Consider the following 15,817-nt stretch of genomic DNA (forward strand, 5'->3'; position numbering starts at 1 on the left):
TGTCGGGCTGAAGCCTTCTTGATGACCAGACTCTGGAATGACCTACCTTTGGCTTTAAGACTAGCTAATTCAGTGTCATCTTTTAAATCACTTTTGAAAACATAATTTGTACACTAAAGCCTTTCCTTAGATTCATCATTTTTCATATCCATGTATGTACTGTTATGTATATACTTTGGTTTTATTATTTATTTGTCTTATATTGTTTGTTTTATGCATTTCATTTGATTGTTGTTGGTTCCCTTGGCATAGATCCTTCTCAAAGAAAAGTTAATTTTCTTCTGTAATTCAAAAAGTGAGACTTTCATAATATATTCTAGAGATTCATTGGGCAATGAAAAAAGTGAAATATTAGCACCCTAGTTCTTGATCATACTACACTAACAGCATCACACAAAAAACATCAAAAGTATCGGATCCACAAGCTCAAATTGTGTCGACACGTTTTCCAGTTTGTAGATCAGCTACGTTTGAAATTGAATCCTGAAAAGTAACGGCTTTGGACATATGACGTTTCCACCCAACAAAGATTAACCCATTTAGACCTGAGGACCATTCTTGTTTCTACCGTATGTCAGTGGTTCACAAAGTATTTCATGTCAAGGACCCCAAAATGTATATGTAATTGGCCACCGACCCCCATCTGCTACAAGCTATGAGCTTGTAGGTCTGCTATTTTTGAATAGCTAAAGTATAACATAATAATAATAAAACCAAAATGGGATGAAGATGATATATTTATTTAGTCTACTCTCTTGTCTACCTGTTGCTTCAGAATTTCAGAGGTCCCAACATGTATCCAGGACGTGGAACCCTCCGGGGGGCATCGGCGAGGGGTGCCAGTTTCAAACCGATCCTCCACCAGAACATGTCCGCTCCCCCTGGGAGGACTATATTGTATTCGCCTCCAAGCATCCCCGGCCCTGTTAAACGCACCCACTTTGACCCGGCGATGTTTAGCAGCGCATCCAACAACAACAACAACAGTTATGCCCACGGGACAGGTACAGTATGCTAGCCCATGCCTGAACACGTTATTGCGTTATTGCAATCGGAGAAAGGTGACACAGGTTAATTTCCAACTAGACAAAGTGCCCCTCGGAGCACAGGTCTCCACCAAGCCAGGTCAGGTTGTGGCCTCCTAGTGGCGCTATAATAGGCCAATGTGAAAAGGGTGCCATTTCTTCATACGCCTTTGATGACAATTCGATGATTTGAGGCATTTTGCATTTTGTTCCAAAAATGTGTTTTGCAAAAATCAACCTGTTGGTGGCGCTATAACAGGCCAATGTGAAAAGGGTGGGATATATTCCTCAGCCTAGTAAGAAAATGTGTAAAAGATTTCACGTAAATTGCACGCTGCGTTCATGATTTGAGGCTTTTGTTCAAAATGGGGCAATCTTGCAAACTTTGAAAGCCAATTATAGCCAATTAGGATGGAATATGAAATATCAGACAGATCCGACTTGAGCACATGACTATAGAGATACTGTGTAACGATTTGTGAGATTTTAGGACAGAATCTGGAGGAGTATCTGTAATCTGTTTTACAAAAGTCGGCCTCCTGGTGGCGCTATAAAAGGCAGATGCGGAAAATGCAGGTCAAAGGTTTGTCCATGGCCTCTAGGGAGTGTGCATGCAACGTTTCACGCAGATCGGTGCAGTTTTAGGTAAAAAATGTGAAAAGCTGCCTTATGGTGGCGCTATAACAGGCCGTTCTGGAAAATGTGGTGCAGAGGTTCATCGTTGGCATCCAGGGAGTGTGTGTGCAAAGTTTGGCATCGACCGGGTTAACGGTGCCGGAGATTAGCTGATAACGGACGGACGGACACACGGACGGAGTGCAAAATGTACTCTCTCCCCATGCCTTCGGCCTGGTGGAGACAAATTAGAAAGGCTGCTGGATTTTCAAACCTCCATAAGTTGGACTCCAGGGTCGCTGTCCTTGGTAGATCTTCTGAGGATTTAATTTGTGCCTTTGTACCGTGACGCTGCCGCCATGTAAAAGCTTCTGACGAAAGTTAAACGGTGTGTGCTTGTTCACGCCCCCCAGGGGCGGGCAAACTTCGTCTTTTAAAGTGAACGTGTATGGTGGCACTGGGAACTGGGATTTATAACAGCTAGCCGCAATTATATTATTAGTTAAGTTAAGACTGAGGGTGATTCCTCAGTTTTCGGAAAAACCTATGTTTCTAGTATCAGTGGTGATCAAACCTTTTCATGACATCTTAAAAGATTATGTCCATGGACCCCCAGAAACCAAAAAAATAATATTGTAAATATAAAATGACACGGATGCTTTCCTGGTTTTAGTGTGTTCTTAATATAAAATATGTTCTGTATGTTTAGTCTAAACCTAATTCTATTCTTTTTATATTCTTTTCTTCCTCAAAGCTCATGGCTCCAAGCCAACCGTGATGCAAAGCGTGATAATTGAGCGGTACAAGCGAGGCGAGCTCAACCCTGTGAGTACTCTGCACCATCTCTCCCAGACGGTGCCACTGGACCTGGAGTTCAAGGAGACTGTGACCACAGGTAAATGTTGCATTTATATATACATAGATTGTTCATTACATTCACCCATTCACACACACATTCATACACCGATGGCGGCGGAAACCATGCAAGGCACCAACCTGCTCATCGGGAGCAATTAAGGGTTCAGAGTCTTGCTCAAGGACACTTCGACACTAACTCTGGGGGAGCCCACAGGGTTCGAACTGGGAACCTTGCGGTTACCATCCAGCCACTCTACCACTGTGCCACAAGCCCACCACCCTTGGTCAGGTGAAATCTCAGGGCACATTACTTAGCCCTGGTGGTTCCCAAACAGTGGGTCGGAACTCTCTAGTTTTTGTTTCGTACATTTGGTTTTTAATTATTATTTCAAAACATAAAAAGAAAAGTATTTCAGTATTGTCATGAAGAGATCTAAGAATTTCCATAAATTAAAACAAATATGTATTTAAAAAGTAGTGAAAATTGCAGATCAACAAAGCTTGTAGATCATCTGCTATTTTCACCAGTTTGGGTCCCGGGTGAAGATCTAATTTCTGTGACTATATATCAGTGGTGCTCAAATCTTTTTGGCCACCGACCTAGTCTTAAGTTCGATAGTTGAGTGGCAGCTCAGCGGCTACCCTGAGATTGTAAAAAATCACACTTCACACCTCAAATCACACGTGTGAAGTGAGGGGTGCTCTTATGATCATACTAGTACATCAGCAAATCTATAAATCATCACATTCCGTGCTACAAACACACAAAGCAAGCTGTGCATAGGAGGGGCTAGCACCCCTCAAAAATGGTATCCCTGCAGCCTCACTACTTGGCACTCTGCATCAATGGTTGGGATGTACCGATACCACAACCACTCCTATAGACAGCTATATGTGTGGCTGTGTCCCTGGCTGTGTCCGAGCACGAAAATAGCGTTATAGCGTTTGTTCACCACCAAGTGTCACTGTTGCACAGCCTAACACACAGACACAAACACACACAGGCCAGGGAGGAAGTACAGTACAGTACAGTACAGTACAGTACAGTACAGTACAGTACAGTACAGTACAGTACAGTACAGTACAGTACAGTACAGTACAGTACAGTACAGTACAGTACAGTACAGTACCACTCACTTCAGACAGGTCTGATTTTGTTTTCTTTCCCTATACCGATCGGTTGAATACAACTCGCAGAGTAATTATACGTATACGTTTTCTGGTTGATTCCACTCCCTCCCTCTGCTTCCCTCTCTTTCTTCAGGCAACACCATGTTCCTTTACTTCGCCTTCTGCGCCGTGATCGATGGCGCCATCTACAAGACGGGAATGGGAAAGACCAAGAAGGAGGCCAAGTCCAAAGCGGCCGAGCTGGCCTTGGAGGAGCTGCTGCCCTTGCTGGAGGACCAGGCCGACTTTCCCGAGGCCCCGGGGGAAGGTGAGACGAAACGGGACGAGAGATTTAATAACCCATTCTGGGTGGGAACCCCTTTTGGTGTTTAAAACCCATTTAGACCCGAGAACGATTCTACAAATGCCTTCTAAATTCTGACAGTTTTCTGAAAAACCCATGTTCTCTATGTCAGTGGTTCTCCTCCCCCCAGAAGCAAAGATCTGAGTTAAAAACGTTCACTCTGAAAGAATATATATTCAAAGATTTGCGCCACATTTTCACGATTTTTCAAAATTAGCAGACTAACAAGCTCATAGCACTTGCTGCCGTGCTATGATCTTGTAGATCAGTATAACATAATGCTTAAAACACAAAGGCCCAGAATGGGTTTAAAGCATTATGTTATACTTTAGCTATTGAAAAATAGCAGATCTACAAGCTCGAGTTTGTAGATCTGCTATTTTTGAAAAAACGTGAAAATGTGGCACAAATCTTTTGATATATATTCTTTCAGAGTGAACGTTTTTAACTCAAATCTTTGCTTCTGGGGGGGTCCCTGGAACAACATATTTTCAGATGGGGGTCGGCGGCCAAATACAGATTTACAGAAAAAGTTTGAGAACCACTGACATAGAAACATAGGGTTTTTCAGAAAACTGTCAGGATTTAGAAGACATTTGTGGTTGAGGTTATATCTTCCCCCCCTTCTCTGGAGTCCTACCTCAAAGCAGACCAGAGGTAGGAAACTGTCGTGCCCTGATGTCAGGGACACGGGCATCAGTAAGCAGGAACTGTGGATGGTAATGAAGGACCGGGAAGTCTGGTGTAACATTGTGAAATCCATGATCTCGACCGCGGTCGAAAAGTGATGAATGATGATGAGCATGCCCAATACTACCAGAATCCATTGAAAAACCCTTTGTATCAATTATTTGGGGGTTAAGTGATATTTCTTCATAAATTTACTCACCTATAGCCTGCAAGGTCGACAACCTTGCAGGCTTATGGAAAAGCTGTGCTTTTCTTCTGTTTTGAATGATGATATGTTCTTGTTTTATCTATGATCCTAGATTACTATTTCTATTTCTATTAGGGATGCACGAGTAATCTGTAGCATAATCGGAATTGGCCATATTGGCCATAAAAATGCCATATCGGTATCGGAATGATCTCAAAATAATACAGATTATTGAATCGGTTTTCACCAGCAAAAGAATAAATACAAATGTAAAATAATTCTACATTTCATTTGTGTACTGATCTCATTCTTTTTTCTTTTTTTGCCCAACGTTATACACGTTTTAAAAAGGCATTAATGGCGTTGTTGGCGCCGTGGGAGTTGATAAAAAAAGAAGTTAATTAAGTCCTTGGCAGACATTGAGTTAACAGGCTTTGGGCTCCTAGGGCATGGGCTTGTTTCCATTGTGGTCCTCTGTATAATATCAGAATCGGTCAGAATCGGTATCGGCAGATATGACCCTGCAAATAATCGGAGATCTGATATCGGTCATTTGATATGTTACTTTGTGTTAGAGTCCAAGGGTTAGCACACGCATCTCAAAACGCTTTTTCTGGTGCTGAACAACAATATAAAAAAGATATATATAGATAGATATAACGACCAATGACAGTGGAAATAAGTGCAGTAAATGCAATGCAAAGAAATAACGATAATATAAAGGCTTTGTTTCCCTTGCTCACTGTAAATTGCTAAATGCCTACATTGTGACTTGTAACTAGGCCCTGTGCTACTATTTCTCTTCAGATTTCTCTTCAGAGGGCCCCCCTCCTCTGCCAGTGAAGGAGAAGGATTCCACAGCCGCGTACAACCAATCTTTCAGACCTATCCATGGTAAGCTTACCATGTCTTAACAGACAGACTCGGTCTTTCTCTGTACATCATTGGTTTTCAAAGTTTTATCCTTAGGGGGTACTAAGGGGTCCGCAGCTAAATTAGTTAATGTAGCATCACTATCATGATATATTCCAAAATAGCTGATATGAGCTTTGTCGAGCTGCTATTTTGCAGGAGAAAAAAAACATTTTCAAAGCCTTTGCTTCTGGAGGTGCCTGGCACAGAGTGTTTTTGAGATGGGATTCCACAGCCAAATGCAGATACATTTTGGGGGTCTTGCCTTGAATTCACAGAGATGTTGTTGTCGTTGATGTTTGTCTTGCTTTTACCTCATCCAGAACACAAGACGAACCCTCTCAACGACCAAATACCGCAGGCTGTGAAGGAGCAGCTGTTGAAGTTGATGAAGACTTACCCAGAGTTTTCCTCCTGTATCAGCTCTGCTGCTGCCTTCATCATTCAGAGCTGTATGTTCCTACCTATAACCCATTTAGACGCATCTGTGTCACGCATGAATTCTGTTTGTGTCCGAGCATAGGCATGGCTGAGGCATGGTAACGCCCCGCCTGCCTGTGATTGGTCTACTGACACTGCCCGTCTTGACTGTCCTCCGAGACGTGAGGTTACTCCGTGGTGAGATTGAGAAATAAATAATAGGCTGCAAGAGACTGAAAGTTTGACACGCGAGACAGAATGCAGCCTTGTAACTAACTTCTACGTTTTATTTTTGTAGAAGAGGCAAACGTATTGTTTATGCTGTTTGCTTTGATAGTGTTGATTATCGTGTATTAATTATCTAATTATAGTAAACTAATACTATTACACTAAAAAGGATAGACCTTTTTATAGTAGGCCTACAATAATGTTTCAAGTTTACACAAACAAACAAATTACACAACACAAACACTTTATTTTAGAACACACCCAAATCAAATCATATTATGGCGTGCATGTTCAATCAAAAATAAAACGTACAAGTTAGCGTTCTCTTGTATCATACCATACTACTTGTATTATTTCCCACCACGGAGTAACCTCGCATCAGACTATCCAGGCATCATGATCCAGCATATCCACCTCGGAGGACAGTGTCGGTAGGCCAATCACAGGCAGGCGGGGCGTTACCATGCCTATGCTCGGACACAAACGGAATTCACGCCTGTGTCACTAAGCTTTTAACCACTTTAACCATTATTTTAAACTTAGAACTATCTGTTCTAAAGCGGGGTGTTTTTGCAATTTCTTTATTTGAATCCTGAAGAGTAACTGAGAATCAAAATTATCAGGTTGCTGAAGTTGACAATGCCGATTCCTCCTGTGTGTTCTGCCTCTTTTCCTCCCGTCTAGCGAGCGGATGCGAGGTGATCGCCATCGGAACCGGGAACTTCAACACCAGAGAGAGTGCCATGCCCAACGGACGCATTCTGCACGACTCGCATGCAGTCGTGGCTGCAAGGCGATCCCTCATGAGGTTAGTAGCAGCACATGACTGCATTTCAAGTGTTCATTTCACTGACTTAAAACTATGACTAAATATATTGACAATTTCGTCAACAAATATCGACAATGTCGGGCTACAAAAACATTTCAGATGACTAAAATCTGACTAAAACTAAATGACATTTTATTCGAAAGACTGACTATAAACTAAATCAAAACCATTTGCTGTGAACCATGAACACTAGTGCTGAAGGGGTTTGCTGCTGCTTTGCTACCTATAGGTACCTGTACCAACACCTGCTGCTGTTCTTCAGTAAGAGCCCCGCGCTCAAGCAGAAGTCCATCTTTGAGAAGAGCGGCAGCAACCGGCTGCTGGGCCTCAAGAGTGACATCAGCCTGCACCTGTTCATCAGCCAGCTGCCCAAGGGAGCCGCACAGGTCCCCGCTGTGAGGTCTGTCTGTCTGTCTGTCTGTCTGTCTGTCTGTCTCTGATCTACAATCGGTGCTCTAGAGCAGGGGTTCTCAACGTTTTTGGCTGGGGACCCCCGGAAATGTAATGATTGTGTAGACTTCTTGTTAATTAAGTAGGCCTAATGCAGATGTTTAACAATAGGCTAATGTAACTCTTTAGAGCGTAAAATGAAACCAAATGGTTTGGTTTCAATCTACGCCCTCAAGAGTTAAATATCCTATCCTATTCCATTTGGTTTACCAACTCTCCATCATTTATTTAGCTGCGGACCACCTCAAGGACCACCAAGGTTTCAACCGGTGGTCCGTTGAAAACCACTGCTCTATAGCAACGGCTCGGTTCTTCTTTGCACAGGTGCTGAACGAAAAATCTCCTAATTTTCATCTTCTAGTTGGTTTGTGTTCTCTTGCCCGCAGGCGTCTGAACCCGATGTCGATGTCGGCGTGGGAGGTCAGCAACCAGATCAGCCTGCACCTGACCGTGGAGGGAAAGGTGGGCGTACTTAACACAAAAAATGCTGGAAACGTATCCATACGCTTTATTAATATCGAACGCCGTACGCGCGAAGCGTAACTATACGTTTTATACGTTTTTTTATTGCTTACTGTACATCAACGTCCTATGCTCCAGGACACCGAAGAAAATAACAGCTTTCGTCTCCAGGAAGCTCCAATATGTGATCCGGGAGTAAAAAGCCCCTCCCTCCTGAAAAGAGGTCTGTCTGTGGCGAAGACGCTCCCTCCTCCAATGCCTCCATTACACGTATGGGTCTGCACGGCAACGGCATAGACCAACGCAGATGTCAGGGCATCTAAAATGGAGTTACCCATACTCTAGTGTCTGTGAATACACTCGATTCCCCCTCCCCTCCTGTTTCTACATGGTTTCTCCCGAGGAAGCTTTGTGGGGGGAGTCTCTTGATCGCTTTGGCAGTTTGAGTTCCCCCCCCCAGGCCCCACTGCGCCTTGCGATCGCCTTGCACCGCTCACTCATTCTCGGAAAAAGATATAACGCAGTCGTGTCGATTTGCCCTCTGCCAGTATATAAACCAAGAATAATCTTCAACGATCGCCATTTCATAACGTTTTCAACACGCACACGGCACACGCCATGATCAACTAACTGCCTGGCTACGTCTTCAGTCTTCACCAGCCATCGCTATCCGTTGTGTGTATCGCCATCGCGTCTTCACTTTGTTTGTTTGGGCAAGAAGCACGATCAGCGATGGAAAAGAGCTTTATATCCACGGCAGATAAGTAATGACGTATTATCGAAGGACCGCCATGATCAACTTACTGCCTACGTCTTCGTCAGCCAATGCAGCCATCATCGCTATCCGTTGTGTGATTGTGGATGTAGGGTGTAGGCTATATCCACGGTATCGAGAGAGACGCCCGGCTGTGATATAGGTCTTATCACTGCAATTATAATGAATAAAAAGGCTACAATCACACAACGGATAGCGATGGCTGCATTGGCTGGTGACAACGTAGCCTCGGTCCCAGGCAGTTAGTTGATCATGGCGGTCCCTCGATAATACGTCATTACTTATCTGCCGTGGATAAAACTCTTTTCCATCGCTGATCTCTGCTTCTTTGCCCAAACAAAGTGAAGATAGCGTTGTCCAACAAAGCAGCCAGTTATTTGATCATCTCTCTCTCCTGTGCTTCTTTCCTCAAACATGTCCAGACATGTCAACCTCAACCACTAAACTCACCGATCCAGTAACGCATCTCACCGTTATACTATCGTTCTGAAGGCAGATATAAAAATAAACATAAATAAATTATTGTCATATACATACTACACACTGAATGAAAGCCCTAATTGTCTACTTTTAGGAGGAAAACAAATACATAATATTGATCCCATGTACAGTTTGTCAGGCTATTGAATGCAGTTGTTCAGGTCCAACTATTATTCACAAAATAAGGCCTATAGCGACATGTACATATTATATACCGTATGAAACAGAAGACCCTCTGCTTTCATAAGAAAAAAACTAATACTGTAATAATAATAAAAATCACACCCCTGTGAAGTGAGCATTTCCTCATGAAGTTATCATAGCGAGTTATAAAGGTTTAAAGTCACAGAGATTGACAGGCAGATATAAACATAAATAAATTATTATCATATACATACTACACACTGAATGAAAGCCCTGAATGTCTACTTTTAGGAGGAAAACAAATATACAAATATATACAAATATAGTTTGTCAGTAATTGGCTATTGAATGCAGCTTGCGCCCACCAGAGAGGATTTCAGAAAATGCATGGACCAGAAGAACTATTATTCACAAAATAAGGCCTATAGCGAAATGTACATACTATATACCGTATGAAACAGAAGACTCTCTGCTTTCATAAGAAAAATACTTCTACTGTAATAATAATGAAAATCACACCCCTGTGAAGTGAGCAGTGCAATGTTGCGCAACATTGCACTGCTCACTTCACAGGGGTGTGATTTTCATTAATCAATCTGCTTCTTTTCACCTGACAGGGGGGGAGTTGAGTTTCCCCAGCCAGATGTAGCGCCTGGAAGGAACACGTTATTCCGACCAGTTCCTTTCCCCTCCCGCCCCGGCTGGCCAGGGGGAGGCAGTTTAGAGACCAGGGTTACTGCATGTTTTTTGTGAGGGTGTTAAAATGTGACGGTCCCTCTTGGTTTGTGCTGGTCGGCAGGTGTTCTCCGTGTTCTCCTGCACCATGGAGCAGTGGGACTCCAAGGTAGTCAGTATGTCGGTCACTGACAAGCTGAGCCGCTGGCAGGTGCTGGGCTACCAGGGGGCGCTGCTGAGCCACTTCATTGAACCCCTCTACGTCAAGAGCATCCTCATAGGTGAGTGCTGCTGAGCCACTTCATTGAACATCCTCATAGGTGAGTGAGGATATTAGATATTTTAGATTTTAGCAGTGAGCCCAGTGTCTCTGATGCCAATCATGTCATGGACATGGACACTGGGCTCACTTACTTCCTGGACTACATGTCTCAGTAAGACAGTGCACCAAAGCATTATGGGAATTGTAGTCTACTACAATTCCCCTGCCGACTAAATACACGATTTTAGATGACAAAATTACACTAGAATTTGTCGTATTTTATCAGGCTTTGATGGCATCGTAATGGGTGATTTTACACTTGCGCATGCTGAAGTTGGCCGATCTACAAGCTCACAAGGCGTTGCAGCGCGACTCGTCGTGAGCTTGTAGATCTGCTATTTTCGGAACGCAACACCCGAGCACAGCCAAACATAAAAATGACTGGACGGATCTCTGCTGGATCTCTTCTCCACTAGTCCCTCCCTATCATTTTAGTCTAGTGTCTCTGTTTTAGTCATCATGGCAGTGTTGTTTTTGGTAGCAAATTAACATTCTTGTTTAGTCATAGTCTTTGGAATGAAACTTAATTTAGTTTTAGTCACATTTTATTCACCCGGAATGTTTTTAATGCTATTCTAGTTTTAGTCGACTAAATATCATACGATTTTAGTCGACTAAATCTACAGTTGATTTACCGGTAGTCGACTAAAATGTATTTTGGAGGGCCTTGATGCCGTCGTAATGGCTGATTTTACACTTGCTGAAAATGGACTTGTTGTGAGCTTGTAGATCGGCTATTTTCAGCATGCAACAGAGTGTAAAATGACTTATACTGGCTCTCTTGTCGTCGCAGTCCCTCCCCCTTTCAGAACGACGAGTGGCCCAGGAAATGAAATGCAATGCATTTCTCATAGGATTTAAGTATTTATTTAAAGACGGTTACGCTGCGGACAAAGCCATCTCGGATCGTGACAAATCATGACAATGAACACAATATTTTGGGGCGATCAAATCATTAGAAGAAAATAAAGGCAGGCATTTCTTTGTCTATTTGTCGACGTAATTGTCAATATATTTAGTCTCAGTTTTAGTCATCATGGATTAGTTTGTAGTACCAATTTCATTTAGTTTCGCCAGTGACGAAAAGGTATAGTTGACGAACATGTCTTTCGCTCGCTGCCCCCCTCCTCCTCCCAGGGGACTCTCTGTGCAGCGACGTGCGTGGCCTGGAGATCGCCGTGTGCCAGCGGGTGGAGGGCATCACCCCGCGCCTGCCCATGTACTACTGCATGCTGCAGCCCCACATCCGCCTGCTGCCGTCCGTGGTGCAGGACACCTCTTCGTCCTCCTCCTCCTCCGGTGGGGGGGGGCAGCAGCGGAACCTCAGCGTCAACTGGACCTACGGAGACAGCGTGCTGGAGGTGGTGGACGGCCTGGAGGGCAAGACCGTGGAAGAGTAAGGATTTTAGATACTGTACTTGTACTGCGTACTGTGTACTGTACATTGACGATGCATTTAATCTCATTTTATAGATGGATGGGTACTTTATTAACCCATTTTAGACATGACAACGATTCTACAAATGGCTTCTAAATCATAACCGTTTTCTGTAAAACCCATGTTTCTATGTCAGTGGTTCCTCCTAGTTTTTCATGTCAAGACCCCCAAGATTATATGTATTTGGCCGCCGACCCCCATCTGAAAATATGTTGTTCCAGGAACCCTCTCAGAAGCAAATATTTGAGTTAAAAACGTTCGCTCTGAAAGAATATATATTCCAAATTTGCGTCGCATTTTCACGATTTTTCAATAGCTAATAAAGTGTAACATAATGCTTAGAACACCAACAGGGGTTCCCGTTCTGAATGGGTTAAAGGGACATTTCACCGCTCAATGTTAAAGTAGCTATAAGCAAGAATATGTCAAAACTTAATGATTTTTTATTTATTTTTTTGGTATTCAGACAGTCAGCAATGAGTAAAACGCTCCCAATTATTTTTTGTCTCTGACACATCTAGTCATTTGGTAAAAAACTAAACATTTTTTTTTACGAACCAATCAGAACGTAGACAGGCACACCATTATTCACTCATATGTTGCGCAATCCTTATCACGAGTATACTCGTCAAAAAGCACCATGCGGTTCCCATCCTGAGCCACTGCCACTAAATGGGGTCTGCAGGCTAATGAGTGTCGATTTGACATGACATGAAATCGTTTGGGAACCACTGCTGTAAACCATAAACCCTGGCTTCTCTTATCTCCTCATCCAGGTCTCCCTTTTTTTAACCCATTTTTCACCCCTGTGTCAATTATCTAATGTGATCCTGGGCTCTACACACCCTCCGCCAACCTGGGGAGAGCAACTGACTTGAACTCATGCTTCCTTCATACCTGAGTGTCCAAGTTGCTCCTTTACACCTGACAGGGGGGAGTTTCCCTGGTTGGACGTAGCGCGTGGAAGGAACACGTTATTCCAACCAGTTCCTTTCCCCTCCACTAGGCGCCCCGGCTAGCCAGGGGGAGGCAGTTTAGAGACCAGGATTACTGCATGTTTTTTGGGAGGGTACCTACCCTAGGGGGACACGGGGAGAACATGCAAACTCCACACAGAAAGGCCCTTTCGCCAATCCCGCCAGGTCTCCCTTTAAGAGTGGCTCTTGCTTGGCCAGCAGGTTGTGTACTGTAAACTAGAGCACAGCACGGGTCCACCCAGACCCGAATACCCGAGATCCGACCCGAGAACCGAGCCGGGTCGGGTGCAAAATATTGACGTGCCGTCGGGGAACGGGCGGTTCCATTTCAAAGCTGCGGATCTCGTTTCGGGTATCTGAAATGCAGAATACCCGAAATACCCGTGCAGGACCCGAGCTTTATTATATATTGTAACGATCCCAGGAACCGGAGGCAGAGACGTAGTTCCAATGATAAAGATCTCTCTTTATTATAGTTCAACAATCATCCATATATAACCACAGCATTTGTGTGTGTACATGCTAGCCAGGTTTGCGCTCTCAACCTAACTACCAACACAGCCTCTCACAGGCTCACATGCCGCGTCACTCACTCCTCCGTCCCGGGAGTCCCACCCCCAAGACAGTCCCATTGGCTAAAGCCATAGCTGGCCGCTACACTATATATATATATATATATATATATATATATATATATATAACCTTTCAACTTTAAAAATAGTTTTTGAAAATAGACATGATATTATGGTTATGCGTTACGGTTGTAATGATTATGTTCTAAAATACACGCCTCGAGGATTTGGAAATGGAACGTATCCACTGGTGGTGGGTGTGTCACAGTGTGTGCGCGGCCGGTCACATACACAGTCAGTTGTGTGAAGTCAGCCTTCCGATGTGAAAGTGATCCACCGCAGTCTGGAATAAAGCCTAATTATTACAGCACGTCGTCCTTTCTGATTGTACACATTGTGCAACGCAAGACACAAACTGTAGGCCTACTTAACCATGCGACGCATTGCGAGCTTGTAGATTGGCGCTTTTCAGCGCTCATTTGTTGAGGACGGGGTGATGCATGCAGCATTGCTGACGTTCAGTCTCATAATCACAGTGAAAATGAGCATAATATAGGATTGGACACACCACGGGTGTAACGGGTCGTCGGGTCTTTCGGAACGGGTAGGTTTTTTTCGGATCCGAACCTGTTTTTATCGGCTCCTGATCGGACCGGGTCAAATTATTTCGGGTCCGGTTCTGGACCGGGTGCGGCCAATTAGAATGTTCTCGGATCCGGATCGGTTCGGTTCTGATATCACCGGGTCCGTTCCGGGCCGGGTCCAATTTTATGGACCCGTGCTGTGCTCTACTGTAAACCATGAACCCTTCTCTTATCTCCTCATCCAGGTCTCCCTTTAAGAGTGGCTCTTGCTTGGCCAGCAGGTTGTGTACTGTAAACCATGAACCCTTCTCTTATCTCCTCATCCAGGTCTCCCTTTAAGAGTGGCTCCTGCTTGGCCAGCAGATTGTGCAAAGCTGCCATGCTGAGTCGCTTCACCCTAGCAGCCAAGGAGGCCGAGAGACAGGATCTGCTTGCCACCGTCTCCTACAGAGAGGCCAAGGTGACCTAACGGCTCATTTCTATCACCTTGTTTTTTTGTATTATGTGCCATTTTTAGCCAATGGAATACAACCACCTTACGGGCCGAGTAGACCTCTAGACCTAAGGCACATGTAAACCTTTCAACACAAATCTGAGCCTTTTTTGTATACCATTTAAATAGTTTAGAGAAAATATTCAGCTATTTGTCTCAAATTGATTTGCAAAACGACGCAATGTGACGTAACTCTGTTTAAACAATGCTGTACCCCCTCCAACTGTATATACTTTCCCCATTTTCAACTGTTTCTTATTATATGTTGTTGACACTTGCTTTGGCAATGTAAACATGTGTTTCCTCGTGCCATTAAAGCACAATTGAATTGAATTGAATTGAATTGAATTGAATTGAATTGAATTGAATTGAATTGAATTGAATTGAATTGGTGGTTGTTGGTGTTTCCCTGCAGATGATGGCCAAGCCTTACCAGGAGGCTAAGAGCCTGCTGAAGTCCTACCTACAGCAGCAGGGATATGGCAGCTGGGTGCACAAATCCCCGGTCAGTGACCAGTTCAGCTTATGAACGCACACGCACACGCACACACCAAACTACCACTGGAATGGATGACTGACTGGGTCCCAAACGCGTAGCTGTGGTTCACGGAACACTACCGTTTAAAACGAGGACGAAATGTGTAAAATTGCACATGTTTTATTATTTACCTCAAATTTCTAAGCCGTTGTAGTAAACGGCATGTTTTCTAATGGCTTTTCATCTGTTATCTAACAAAGTGTTTCACTCTTTTTAATTTGTACATGTTTAAGTGCACTTTCTATTGTGGTAAAAATATATTTTCCTTCTTTTTTTTCTTCAGTTAGTGTTTGGCTGTTTGCCAATGGGTTTTTCAAATAAATCCTAGTTTGTTTTGAAGAAATTCTGGTGTGAAAGGTCAAATACTTTTATAATTGAGCCATAAATATTTTAGTACTGAAGTCCTGATGTCACTCGTTCATCCCCTGGGTGGCGGAAGTAATTTCTCTGTTGAAAATAGCATTGGGTCATCTTGGAGTCGTCTCCTATAAGAATTGTGGTCCAAGAATAAGCGAACTGTCTCTGCGATATTGTCGGGGAGACGGCTCTGTATAGTCAGTCACTCATTGTTGACCCGGTCTGTTTGGTGGCAGTGTTGTTTTTGGCAGCAAATTTTAGTTTTAGTCTCTTGAATAGTTTTCATTTACTTTTAGTCACCCGGAATGTTTT

At 43.6% G+C, this 15,817-nt stretch overlaps 1 protein-coding gene across 1 annotated transcript; it reads left to right on the forward strand.

The window, feature by feature from the left end:
• Positions 1-793: 793 nt before the first annotated feature.
• adad1 (adenosine deaminase domain containing 1 (testis-specific)) lies at positions 794-15,407 on the forward strand (the record flags this gene model as incomplete). Its single annotated transcript, XM_083786228.1, has 12 exons — positions 794-1,004; positions 2,395-2,535; positions 3,763-3,936; positions 5,657-5,743; positions 6,085-6,213; positions 7,094-7,217; positions 7,468-7,638; positions 8,075-8,150; positions 10,349-10,505; positions 11,684-11,942; positions 14,445-14,577; positions 15,026-15,407. 12 exons carry the CDS (start codon positions 794-796, stop codon positions 15,137-15,139), a joined length of 1,776 nt encoding a protein of 591 aa, XP_083642354.1. The 3' UTR covers positions 15,140-15,407.
• Positions 15,408-15,817: the final 410 nt, after the last annotated feature.

The sequence above is a fragment of the Protomyctophum parallelum genome (genome assembly GCF_964188405.1).
Source record: "Protomyctophum parallelum genome assembly, chromosome: 16".
Lineage (NCBI taxonomy): Eukaryota > Metazoa > Chordata > Actinopteri > Myctophiformes > Myctophidae > Protomyctophum > Protomyctophum parallelum.